We start from the raw sequence: 13,311 nt of genomic DNA, 5'->3' as shown, positions 1-13,311 counted from the left end.
AGCAGACTCCTTTATAGAATTACATATATGGCTAACGGATAGACGTTTTGCATGTTTCACCAAACGTTGGCCCCTTTCAAAATCGTGAATTAGCATCTGAATGTAATCCTGATCCCCTGGTGACATGAACTCCTTTAAACAAATGGTTGAACTAGCTGCTCCACAAGTAAAATGACATATGTTAAATCTGTGAAGAAAAAGCTGATCCACAAGTGACATGAACTATTCTTAACCTGTAGAGGAAATAACTGATCCACAAGTGACATGAAAAATCCAGTATGGGAACTAGCTGCTCTACAAGGAACATGGACTCCATTGAACCTGTGGAACAACTAGCTACTTCGCTTGAAACACTAACTCCATTAAACCTGTAGAAGGACATGCTGCTTCAATTGGTACTAGAACTCCGTTAAACTTGTGTAGGAACTAGCTATTCCAATAGTGACATGAACTCCCTAAAATCAGAGGATAAACTAGTTATTCCACTAATGACACGAACTCCCTATAATCAGAGGATTAACTAGCTATTCCACTGATGACATGAAATCTCTAAAATCAGAGGAGGAACTAGCTATTACACTAATGCCATCAACTCCCTAAAATCAGAGGATGAACTAGCTATGCAACTAATGACATGATCTCCCAAAAATCAGAGGATGAACTAGTTATTCCACAAGTGATATGATCTCTCTAAATTAGAGGAGGAACTAGCTACTCCACTCTGAACTCTCTAAAATCAGAAGAGGAACTAGCTATTCTACTATGAACTTCCTAAAATCCAAGGATGAACTAGCTATTCCAATAATCACATGAACTCCCTAAAATCAGAGGAGGCACTCGCTTTTTCACTAATGACATGATCTCCCAAAAGTCAGAGGATGAACTAGTTATTCCACAAGTGATATGATCTCTCTAAATTAGAAGAGGAACTAGCTATTCAACTATGAACTCCCTAAAATCAGAAGAGGAACTAGCTATTCCACTATGAACTCCCTAAAATCAGAGGATGACTAGCTATTTCATTAATGAAATGAACTCCCTAAAATCAGAGGAGGAACTAGCTATTCCACTAATGACATGAACTCCCTAAAATCAGAGGAGAAACTAGCTATTCCACTAATGACATGAACTCCCTAAAATCCGACGAACTAGCTATTCCAATAATGACACAAACTCCCTAAAATCAGAGGACGAACTAACTATTCCACTTATGACAAGACATCCCTAAAAACAGAGGAGGAAATAGCTATTCCACTAATGAATTGATCTCCCTAAAATCAGAGGATGAATAAGCTATTCCACTAATGACATTAACCATCTAAAATCAGAGGAGGAACTAGCTATTCCACTAATGACATGACATCCCTAAAAACAATGGAGGAACTAGCTATTCCACTAATGAATTGATCTCCCTAAAATTAGAGGATGAATAAGCTATTCCACTAATGACATGAACTCCCTAAAATCAGAGGAGAAACTAGCTATTCCACTAATGACATGAACTCCCTAAAATCAGAGGAGGAACTAGCTATTCCACAAGTGATATGATCTCTCTAAATTAGAAGAGGAACTAGCTATTCCCCTATGAACTCCCTAAAATCAGAAGAGGAACTAGCTATTCCACTATGAACTCCCTAAAATCAGAGGATGAACTAACTATTTCATCAATGAAATGAACTCCCTAAAATCAGAGGAAGAACTAGCTATTCCACTTATGACATGAACTCCCTAAAATCAGAGGAGGAACTAGCTATTCTACTAATGACATATAACTCCCTAAAATCAGAGGAGGAACTAGCTATTCCACTAATGACATGAACTCCCTAAAATCCGAGGAACTAGCTATTCCAATAATGACACAAACTCCCTAAAATCAGAGGACGAACTAACTATTCCACTTATGACATGACATCCCTAAAAACAGAGGAGGAACTAGCTATTCCACTAATGAATTGATCTCCCTAAAATCAGAGGATGAATAAGCTATTTCACTAATGACATTAACTCCCTAAAATCAGAGGAGGAACTAGCTATTCCACTAATGACATGAACTCCCTAAAATCAGAGGAGGAACTAGATATTCCACTAATGACATGACATCTCTAAAAACAGAGGAGGAACTAGATATTCCACTAATAAATTGATCTCCCTAAAATCAGAGGATGAATAAGCTATTCCATTAATGACATGAACTCCCTAAAATCAGAGGAGGAACTAGCTATTCCACTAATGACATGAACTCGCTAAAATCAGAGGAGGAATTAGCTATTCAACTAATGACATGAACTCCCTAAAATCAGAGGAGGAACTAGATATTCCACTAATGACATGACATCTCTAAAAACAGAGGAGGAACTAGATATTCCACTAATAAATTGATCTCCCTAAAATCAGAGGATGAATAAGCTATTCCATTTATGACATGAACTCCCTAAAATCAGAGGAGGAACTAGCTATTCAACTAATGACATGAACTCCCTAAAATCAGAGGAGGAACTATCTATTCCACTAATGACATGAACTCCCTAATATCATAGGAGGAACTAGCTATTCCACTTATGACATGAAGTCCCTATAATCAGAGGAGGAACTAGCTATTCCACTAATGACATGAACTCTCAAAATCAGAGGAGGAAGTAGCTATTCCACTAATGACACGAACTCCATTCATTATTCTTATTAAAGAGGCTTGCTGAAATAAATCTATTGAACATGATTTAGTTGAAGTTATTACTTAAAACATACAAGATGCCATCATTTTTTGTTATCGTTAAGAACATCTGTGTTAAGGAGGACCACGGATTTGGTCTAATTTTCTTAGTCACAATCATTCAATTCATTTTCTTTGACAGTGACATCAACGTATGTGACTTTTCACCAAATGTTTGCTTGCCAAGAAAAAACATGACAGGAATTGGTGGACCAGAATATTCTTATCCTCACCGAGCTCATGTGATCACCCGTTTTTGATTGAGTTGATGTTTCTCATGTTTTAGCTTTTCTGTGAGGAGTTGTATGTACTGATGTTTGATTTGTCATTTTTTTTTATGGCCATTGCATCGTCTGTTTTTCTTTAAGACAACTTTTTAATGCCCTTCCGTATCTTTGATCTGTAACTTTTTCAGTTTAAGAATATGTTTGATGCTTTTGGAATGTCCTTAATATATATATAAAAAACTGTATACAGGCTCCTGACTTGGGACAAGCATACACATACAGCATCTGGCGAGGTTTAGCATGTTAGCGGGTGAAAGTATCCTCAAGAATGTGGGGTTGTTATTAAAATACAGGTGCATTATTGATATATTATTAAAAGAAAAGAAAAATGTTGACAATTTTAATAAATTTATAATACAGTAACTATACATGATAAAACATAATGATAATCATACAATAAAAACACAGCTTGTTTATATGTTAAAATTATGGTGAACATATATATACAAATTTCATTATTAATACTATGTGTACTTATAGATGGGGTCCTATATAAAGGGAGACAACCTTTTATATATGCACTTCTGCAATAAAAAAAAATAAAAAAAGGAGACCAACCATGTTGCACCCTAATGGGAAGTGAAGGTCAGTAAAAACCACCTTTTTAGTAGTTATTTGTTTGATCATAAATCAGTTTGAATTGTTTCACATTTTTTCATGTAGGGCTTTATTAGCTAACAATAAATCAATTTTGCTTTTTGATGAATGCGGTACATTCTGCTTTAGTTGCTTAAATTCACATGATTTTACCATTTGGTGGATAGTTTTCTCATTGAATCAAACACTATCTCATTATTTTTCATTCTGAGCAGTGATTCTAACACAAACAGGTCTCTATATGTTGAAATATAGAAATATACGACCTAATCTGGCTTGCTACTGCTGAAATACATGTACACCATATTCCTCCTCTTTGAATATTGAGGTCATTAGCAAGTTCTTTAGTAAATACTCCCTGCTTCAGGAAGAGGAAACTTTTATTTAAGTTAGCTATTATTGCTGCTGCAAAAGGGAAACTAAGAAGTTACATAATCTGTTTCTAGTTGTAATTACAAACTTTATATTAAAGACAAAAGATTTGAACAAACAGTCCTGAAATTATTGAAATAATTCCAGAATGAGAACCAGATGCTCCGCAGGGCACAGCTTAATATGACCGCAGAGGTTGAACCCGGAACGGTTGGGGCAGGTACGGACACATCATTCAAGCTGGATTCAGCTCTAAATTTGGATTGTGATTAAATAGTTGACACAGCATAGGTTTCTGACACAGAATGAATGTGGTCTTATAAACTTAAAAATTTTGTTTTGCCTTTGAGCAATTCACTATGCTGTTGAATATTAATCCTCTCAAAAAAAAATTTGAAGAAATTTTCTTTTTGTTTATGAAATTTCAAATGAGAAAAATTGAACCCCCCCGTTCCCCCACCCTCAATTTTTTTTTCACATCCCCTTGTCCTTTATTCCAAAACCGATCTCAATTCAAATTTCTAATGGAGTTTGCAACAATAATTACTCATTTAAATACATCATAAAATATTAAAATGTACAAAAAGTGCTTGTTATCACTGAATGGTAAAGATTGTTTTAATTTATCAGTTGGTAGTATAAGTGAATATACATTGCATATTGTATAAAACGATGATTTAAGTTGATTCAACTACTATTCTGGACAAACTTTTGTAATCATACGTGTTTTGATTGAGTTAAGTCTGCCAATTGATATTTTATCGTGTGTTTTTCTATGTTGTGATGTTATGCTATTGTTTCAGAAAAAGGGAGAAGTTTTGGATCCATTAAAATGTTTAATCCCGCTGCAAATGTTTGCACCTGTCCGAAGTCAGGAATCTGATGTACAGTAGTTGTCGTTTGTTTATGTAATATATACGTGTTTCTCGTTTTGTTTATATAGATTAGACCGTTTGTTTTCCCTGGTTGAATGGTTTTACACTAGTAATTTTGGGGCCCTTTATAGCTTGTTGTTCGGTGTGAGCCAAGGCTCGGTGTTGAAGGCCGTACTTTAACCTATAATGGTTTACTTTTTAAATTGTTATTTGGATGGAGAGTTGTCTCATTGGCACTCACACCACATCTTCCTATATCTAAAGAAAGATAACTCCAATTGAAATTGTGCAATAAGATATTTCTTGCTATTGCGCAATACTGTGCAATTGAAAATACTTGCTATTGCACAATACTGTGCAATTGAAGATTTCTTGCTATTGCTCAATACTGTGCAATTGAAAATTTCTTGCTATTGCACAATACTGTGCAATTGAAGATTTCTTGTTATTGCTGAGTACTGTGCAATTGAAAATTTCTTGCTATTGCACAATACTTAATATAATAATTTTGGATCCTGATTTGGACCAACTTGAAAACTGGGCCCATAATCAAAAATCTAGGTACATGTTTGGATTCAGCATATCAAAGAACCCCAAGAATTTATTTTTTGTTAAAATCAAACTAAGTTTAATTTTGGACCCTTTGGACTTTAATGTATACCAATTTGAAAACGGGACCAAAAATTAAGAATCTACATACACAGTTAGATTTAGCATATCAAAGAACCCCATTTATTCAATTTTTGATGAAATCAAACAAAGTTTAATTTTGGACCCATATTTGGACCAACTTGAAAACTGGACCAATAATCAAAAATCTAAGTACATGTTTAGATTCAGCATATCAAAGAACCCCAAGGATTCAATTTTTGTCAAAATCAAACTAAGTTTAATTTTGGACCCTTTGGACCTTAATGTAGACCAATTTGAAAATGGGACCAAAAATTAAGAATCTACATACACAGTTAGATTCGGCATATCAAAGAACCCCAATTATTCAATTTTTTTTTGGCCCCTAATTCCTAAAATATTGGGATCAACACTCCCAAAATCAATCCCAACCTTACTGTTGTGGTCATAAACCTTGTGTTAAAATTTCATAGATTTCTATTCATTTTTACTAAAGTTAGAGTGCGAAAACTAAAAGTATTCGGACGACGACGACGCCAACGTGATAGCAATATTTTTTGTTGTATAAAAAGCAATCATGTCCATGTTCATGTTTATATATACAAACTATTTAACAAAATGAACAGTATCTGCATTATTATACTACATTATCATATGAGGGAACATACACTTAAAGAATACATACATTTTCCAACAGTATGGTTTATTGCATGAATAATGTTTAGAGTATTGTTTTATATTGCACGAGGTTGCCACTATTTCAGAATTTTACGAATCAATTATGAAAATGGTTTTCTCCATTGATTATACAGAAACATCAAAACTTAGTTATTTTCAAACATTCAAGTAACATAACACTGGAACAGTAAACATGAGTTTATTCTGTCTTTACTGATCAAACCAATTCCAAAAGAAAAAAATAATTGCGTTACAATGTCCAAAAAATCTTATTAAATCCGCTTTCAATTGTGAAATCTAAATAACAATACAGTACGGAAAACAAATATATGAAAATAAATGATAAAGAACATTGTATGAAAGCTTTCTGTCAGACAGTCTCTTAGCATTGTTGTATCAGATGGAAGAACAACAGACAGGCAAAGACTATACCTATGTCACCTGCTGCACGCAGAAAATATGGAACAAGTAAAATGCAAAAGTGAAGGTATTTTAGAAACAATAAAACCGGATTGCATTTTATAGTTTTCTCCTTAGCTGTAGTCTTCTTTTTCTCCTGTATTATTGTTGTAACTGGACTCTGTGGTATCCACTTTCAAGCTATTGAACATTTGTTTAATTTCTTGGATATTGCACCTTTATCTCTCACTTTTTTCTGATTCTCTAAGGGTATTAGGATCAACATTCGTTAAAACTTCCTGTAAACAAAGAGCTCCTCTCCCAATGTTAACTAAAGCCTGTACCAGTACTTGTATTGTAGGTTTCACTGTTTTGTCTTCTCTCCAAGCGAATAATACTTCTCTATTCTGAGCTGCTAAATCTCTGGGATTATTATTCTGAATATTTTCCAAGATTCCAATTGACAACCCAATAGCAGCGCCAAGTTGAAAATATACTTGACCAATTTGGGGTGCTAGTTTATCTAGTATCTCATCCGTCGGTATACAATCTAGATATTCCAAAGGAATGTCTGAAATTTTAATACGAATTAATGTATATTATTTTTTGAATATCGCATGTTCAATAATATAGATCTAGTTTTGTGTGTAAAGTTATCAGGCGTTTATCTGCAAAACTAATGTAATAAATAATGCATAATAAAAAAAGGTTTTCTTGTAGTTAAACACACATATAACATAATTGCAGGATCCATCAAATGAATGACTGAATAATGTACGGATGTTTTTATAAGGCGATCTTGATACCCTAAAATGAGTATTAAGACCAAACAAATCTTATAATATGCTTAATCTGACTTATATACTGTAACAGTCAACATGTACTTAAGTGTTGTGAGAAATTGCATCATATTTCACCTTTCACATCAACGTGAAGTATTCGTGACTTATGCGTTTTAGTTTAACCATGCACAATGACTGAATTACAAATTGAAACAACTCACGTATCTCAATATAAACGTAAGTATTGTCACTGTCAAGTTAAATAAGATGTTTACTGTTATTGCATTATTGACATTAAACAAATGAAAACAAATTGATAGAAAGAGTTGATAGGGGTAATAACACCAAAATGGTCTGTTCGACTTTTCTTTCAATTCAGCAGGAGATAGATAATAATTGATATGTTGATCTCTTCCTCTCTATCAGATTTGTTCTAACTAATTTAAGCTATTAGCCAAAAACTCAAATTATCCATGTTCTCTTTCTAACGACCAGAGATATGATATATTGATATTTTTGAACGTCTTGTATGTTGTGATGTTATCATGTTAAACGATTGTTTCAAATTATGGCAAAGATTGGTACCTATTAAAACGTTTAAACCCGCTTCTTTTGTTTGCACCTGTCCTTAGAATGGAAGCTGATGTTCAGTAGTTGTCGTGTGTTGATTTGGTTCATAAGTGTTTATCGATGCTCGTTTTTTACAGGGATTAGACTGTTGGTGTTTCCGTTTGAATGGTTAAAAACTTGTCAATTTTGAAACCTTTTATAGCTTGCTGTTCGATGTGAGCGAATGCTCCGTGTTAAAGATTGTACTTTGACTTTTACAAAATTGTGTCTTGGATGGAGAATTGTCTCATTGGCACTCATACCACATTTTCGGATCTCTATATATGCTAAATTTTATTACTAATTCAACATCAATACATACCTGTCTCTGCTCTTCTTTCTCTTTTAACCTACAACAAATAAATATTATGACAACACATACACCATGAAAAAAGTAAATTAACAAAAAATTATGAACTCCGAGGAATTTAAAATCGGAAAGTCCCTGATCAAATGGCAAAATAAATAAACAGCTACGCCATGAGCGCATGATACGCCCGACGTCTTGTGTTGAAGTTTTATTCAATAATCATAAATAGTTTCTGTGAAAGTTTTAAGCAATAACCATATATTGATTTTGAGATACAGCGGGACATGTGAAATCCCCAACCCTGTTTTTTTTTTTACAAAAAACTAAATATCACTAAAATAAAATCTTGAATCAAAACCAAAAAGTATACAGATCTTTAGAATAATATAACAAAAAAGTGTGTAAAGTTTTAAGCAATAGTCAAATTGTTTTTGAGATACGGCACAACATGTAAAAAAAACCCTCCCCCTTTTTTACAAAATACTCAATAACTCAAAAATAAAATTTTGAATCATCACCAAAAAGTATACAGATATTAAGATTAATATAACTAAGAAGTGTTTAAAGTTTTAAGCCATAATCAAGAATCGTTTTTGAGCTACGTTGCGACATTTGAAAAAAAAACACACCCCTGTTTTAGTTACAAAGTGCTGTAACTCAAAAAGTTTAAATCTTATTTTCACCAAAAAGTATACAGATCATTTGACCATCATAAGAAACAACTATGTTAAGTTTCATGAAATTTGGATAAGTTGATCTCAAGTTACTGTGCGACATGTTTACGCCGGACAGACGGACAGACGGATGGACAGACTGACGGACACCTGACATTTGTATACCATAATATGTCCCGTAAAAATTTTTGATGGGTGTATAAAAAGCTCAAACATATCAAACAAATGATTTGGTACAGGCATACCAAGCCACATACATCATCTACATATCAAAGCAACATATACACTATAAACATACCTAGACAACACTTACATCATCTACATACCTAGACAACACATACACCATCTACATACCAAGACAACACAAACATCTTCTACATACGAAGACAACACATACACCATGTACGTACCAAGACAGTACATACATCATCTAAATACCAAGACAACACATACAACATATACATACCAAGACAACACATACATCATCTACATACCAAGACAACACATACATCATCTACATACCAAGACGACACATACATCATCTACATACCAAGAAAATATTTACATCATATACATACCAAGACAACACATACAACATATACACCATGTACATACCAAGACAGTACATACACCATATAAATACCAAGACAACACATAAAGCATATACAACCAAGACAACACATACAACATATACATACCAAGACAACACATACATCATCTACATACCAGACAACACATACAACATCTACATACCAAGACAACACATAAACCACATACATACCAAGACAACACATACACCACGTACATGCCAAGACAACACATGCACCATGTACATGCCAAGACAACTCTTACATCATCTACATACCAGACAACACATACAACATCTACATATCAAGACAACACATAAACCATTTATATACAAATATGACACATACACATTCTACTTACAAAGACAATATATATACTATCTATATACCAAGACAACAAATACACCACGTACATACCAAGACAACACATACACCATGTACATACCAAGACAACACATACACCACGTACATACCAAGACGACACATACACCACGTACATACCAAGACGACACATACACCACGTACATACCAAGACGACACATACACCACGTACATACCAAGACGACACATACACCACGTACATACCAAGACGACACATACACCACGTACATACCAAGACGACACATACACCACGTACATACCAAGACGACACATACACCATGTACATACCAAGACGACACATACACCATGTACATACCAAGACAACACATACACCACGTACATACCAAGACAACACATGCACCACGTACATACCAAGACAACACATACACCACGTACAAACCAAGACAACACATACACCACGTACATACCAAGACAACACATACACCACGTACATACCAAGACAACACATACACCACGTACATACCAAGACAACACATACACCACGTACATACCAAGACAACACATACACCACGTACATACCAAGACAACACATACACCATATACATACCAAGACAACACATACACCACGTACATACCAAGACAACACATACACCACATACATACCAAGACAACACATACACCACATACATACCAAGACAACACATACACCACGTACATGCCAAGACAACACATACACCACGTACATACCAAGACAACACATACACCACGTACATACCAAGACGACACATACATCATCTCTATACCAAGACGACACATACGTTTGTACACCATCTACAAACCAAAACGACACATCACCCATACACCATCTTTATATACCAAGAGCAGCAACAACGAAATCATTGACTCGTATCTGTTATCATCTTCTGTCAAGTGTTCGAAAATGAGATCAGAATATAGTTTTAAAAATGCATTCAATTTATAGATGAACTCGTTATATTTATTAAATTTTTAATGGAGTATATTCATATACAACTTAATACCATTCTCCTTTGTGTATAACATGTATAAATACAGCAATAGATTGACATAGTTAAATCTCCCTTTTAACAAATTTTACAATATTGAAAGGAATACTAAATTTCCTAAATATGATGATAATTTCTTGTTTAAAACTTAATACGTTGATGTTCTAAAATCTACCCCAAGTGCGAAAACGTATAGTGCAAATAAAACATAGATGAAATTGGAGGACTACCATAACTGCATATCAATCATAATTATATTCAAAGGTTTGGGTACCAGAATGATTATCCTGGAAATTGTCAGGCTAACCATTTTTTATTCAAATGTATTCACATGATATTATGTGGGCTTTTGTGTAAACATGTGTGCAAGTGACAGATATAATTGGGCTTACTTAAAATGACCTTTAGCGTGTACAATAAATATTAAACAATTAATAAACATTTGTTCTAACATGTCTAAGTTGTTACCCATTTAAAATTGATACTATAAATCCGAAGAGCATCAGTTAAGGAATACAATAAGCTAAAGATATTGATAAGTTTTTGAGATAGTTAATTAAAAAAAATGTGGCGGGAAAAGCATCAATGTATAATAATGTATGTGCAGTGTATCAAAACTAGTTACCTGACACAGTGTATGGACCGGTAAGTCCATATCTGTTAAAGCTTTTGCTATTCTGCTAAATCTTCCCGAGTATTTGTCCCGCCAGTTGACCAGTATTCTATACTTTACAATCGCAATCCGATCATTATCAGATCTAAGTGTTTCCCAATCTTGCAAAGTCATACCAAGATGTATGGCCAACTCTCGTATTGTGGTTTCATCACATCCTGATGTTAATCGATGAAGTTCAACATCACTCGGAATTTGATCTAAGGCACTATCTTGTAAACCTAGAATTGTATAAAAAAAAGATACATATTGCTAGTAACATGAATCTATTCTCTTTAAGATCTTGATAGACTATTTTGTTAAAGGATATGAATAACCAAAGAATGTTCATTATATTTTCTGATATATACAGTAAAATTGTAAAGTTTACAAAGGATAGATGACTATAAATGAATAAAACGGCAAAAATAAAACGCAAACATTCTATCAATATTCATTGGTTGAAGAAACACAGACAAAAAGACATAAATAGAGGTTATACAGAGCAATAGAATTCATGGTACATTTCTTCTTTTGTTAATCCATTTTGTTATGTATTGCTGATATGTATCTCTCTATCACCTTTAGCTTTTATACCCAAACAAAACATAAAATAACGTAAAAAGCCATAACGGTAATTTTGGTTGATGGACGGGGTCAATGGATACATTTTTCTAACTATATACCATAAGGATAAGCTTGGTTTAATTTTGTTCATCAGCTTCAAAAGAGAAGATTTTATATAAAAGATAACAAAAAATTACGAAAAATTGTGAAAAATCTACTTGAAAGGGCCCTGAAGGGGTCAACTGACAATTTTAATTACGTTGACTTCTTTGTAGAGATTACTTTGTTGTACCTTTCTGCTGTTAACAGTTTATTTCTATCTGTCATAATACTCAAAATAATAACCGAAACTCAAAACATCCTTAAAATTACCACTTCAGGGACAGCAACCAAAAAATGGGTTGTCTGATGCGTCTGAAAATTTCAGGCCAGATAGATCATGACCTGATTAACATTTTTACACAGTATCAGATTTGCTCTGCATGCTTTAGTTTTTTTAGTTTTTTTTTAAGTTTAGTTTAGTTTAGTATAGATAGATGTTTGTAAAATATTACAAAAATTAACGAAAAATTGTGAAAAATTTACTTTAAAGGGCAATAACTCCTTATGTGGTCAATTGACAATTTTGGTGATACTGACTTCTTTGTACATCTCACTTTGTTCAACAATTTTGCTGTTGATGTCTATTTCTAAATTATTCTGGATAATAACCAAGAACTGCAAAATTTGCTCACAATACCTAATTCATTGGTAGGAACCCAACAACGGGTTGTCTGAAAATTTCAGGGCAGATAGAATTAGACCCGCTGAACATTTTTAAACCAATGTCAAATTTGCTTGACATACCTTGATTTCAGAGGTCCAAGCTATAACATACCATGTTTTATGTGTATCCATGGCGGAGATCTTGGTTGATGGGCACCTTTTTAAAACTAAGTATCCGAAGGATAATTAAGACAAAGTATGGTTTTATATGGACCAGCATTTTCAGAGGAGAAGTCTTTTGTAAAAGTTATCGAATGACGACGAACGCCAATTGATGAGCTTGTCCCGTTTTTGCCCGGCGAGTTAAAATGAAAATGTCACTATCATTGCAGTCTTACATTTTTGCTATACGAGTTAACTTCCCTTGAGGATGTCCGCTGCTCAGTTTCAAAATAAATGACTTTTCATAAATCTAGTATGTATTGATAGGGAATACATTGAGGAATCAAA

At 33.7% G+C, this 13,311-nt stretch overlaps 1 protein-coding gene across 1 annotated transcript in view; it reads right to left on the bottom strand.

Moving 5' to 3' along the window:
* Positions 1-3,324: 3,324 nt before the first annotated feature.
* Positions 3,325-13,311, bottom strand: part of LOC134702299 (uncharacterized) — a 49,526-nt gene continuing 39,539 nt past the window's right edge. Inside the window, exons 14-16 of the mRNA XM_063563281.1 lie at positions 11,503-11,771; positions 8,262-8,289; positions 3,325-7,119 (exon numbers count right to left, since the gene is read on the bottom strand). Coding sequence (XP_063419351.1) covers positions 6,788-7,119; positions 8,262-8,289; positions 11,503-11,771 — 629 coding nt within the window. The 3' untranslated portion in view covers positions 3,325-6,787. The remainder of the gene's footprint in view (positions 7,120-8,261; positions 8,290-11,502; positions 11,772-13,311) is intronic.

The sequence above is a fragment of the Mytilus trossulus genome, unplaced genomic scaffold (genome assembly GCF_036588685.1).
Source record: "Mytilus trossulus isolate FHL-02 unplaced genomic scaffold, PNRI_Mtr1.1.1.hap1 h1tg000429l__unscaffolded, whole genome shotgun sequence".
NCBI classification, from domain to species: domain Eukaryota; kingdom Metazoa; phylum Mollusca; class Bivalvia; order Mytilida; family Mytilidae; genus Mytilus; species Mytilus trossulus.
The sequence above is the reverse complement of the archived record's forward strand: the minus strand, read 5'-3'. Positions and strand labels throughout refer to the sequence as shown.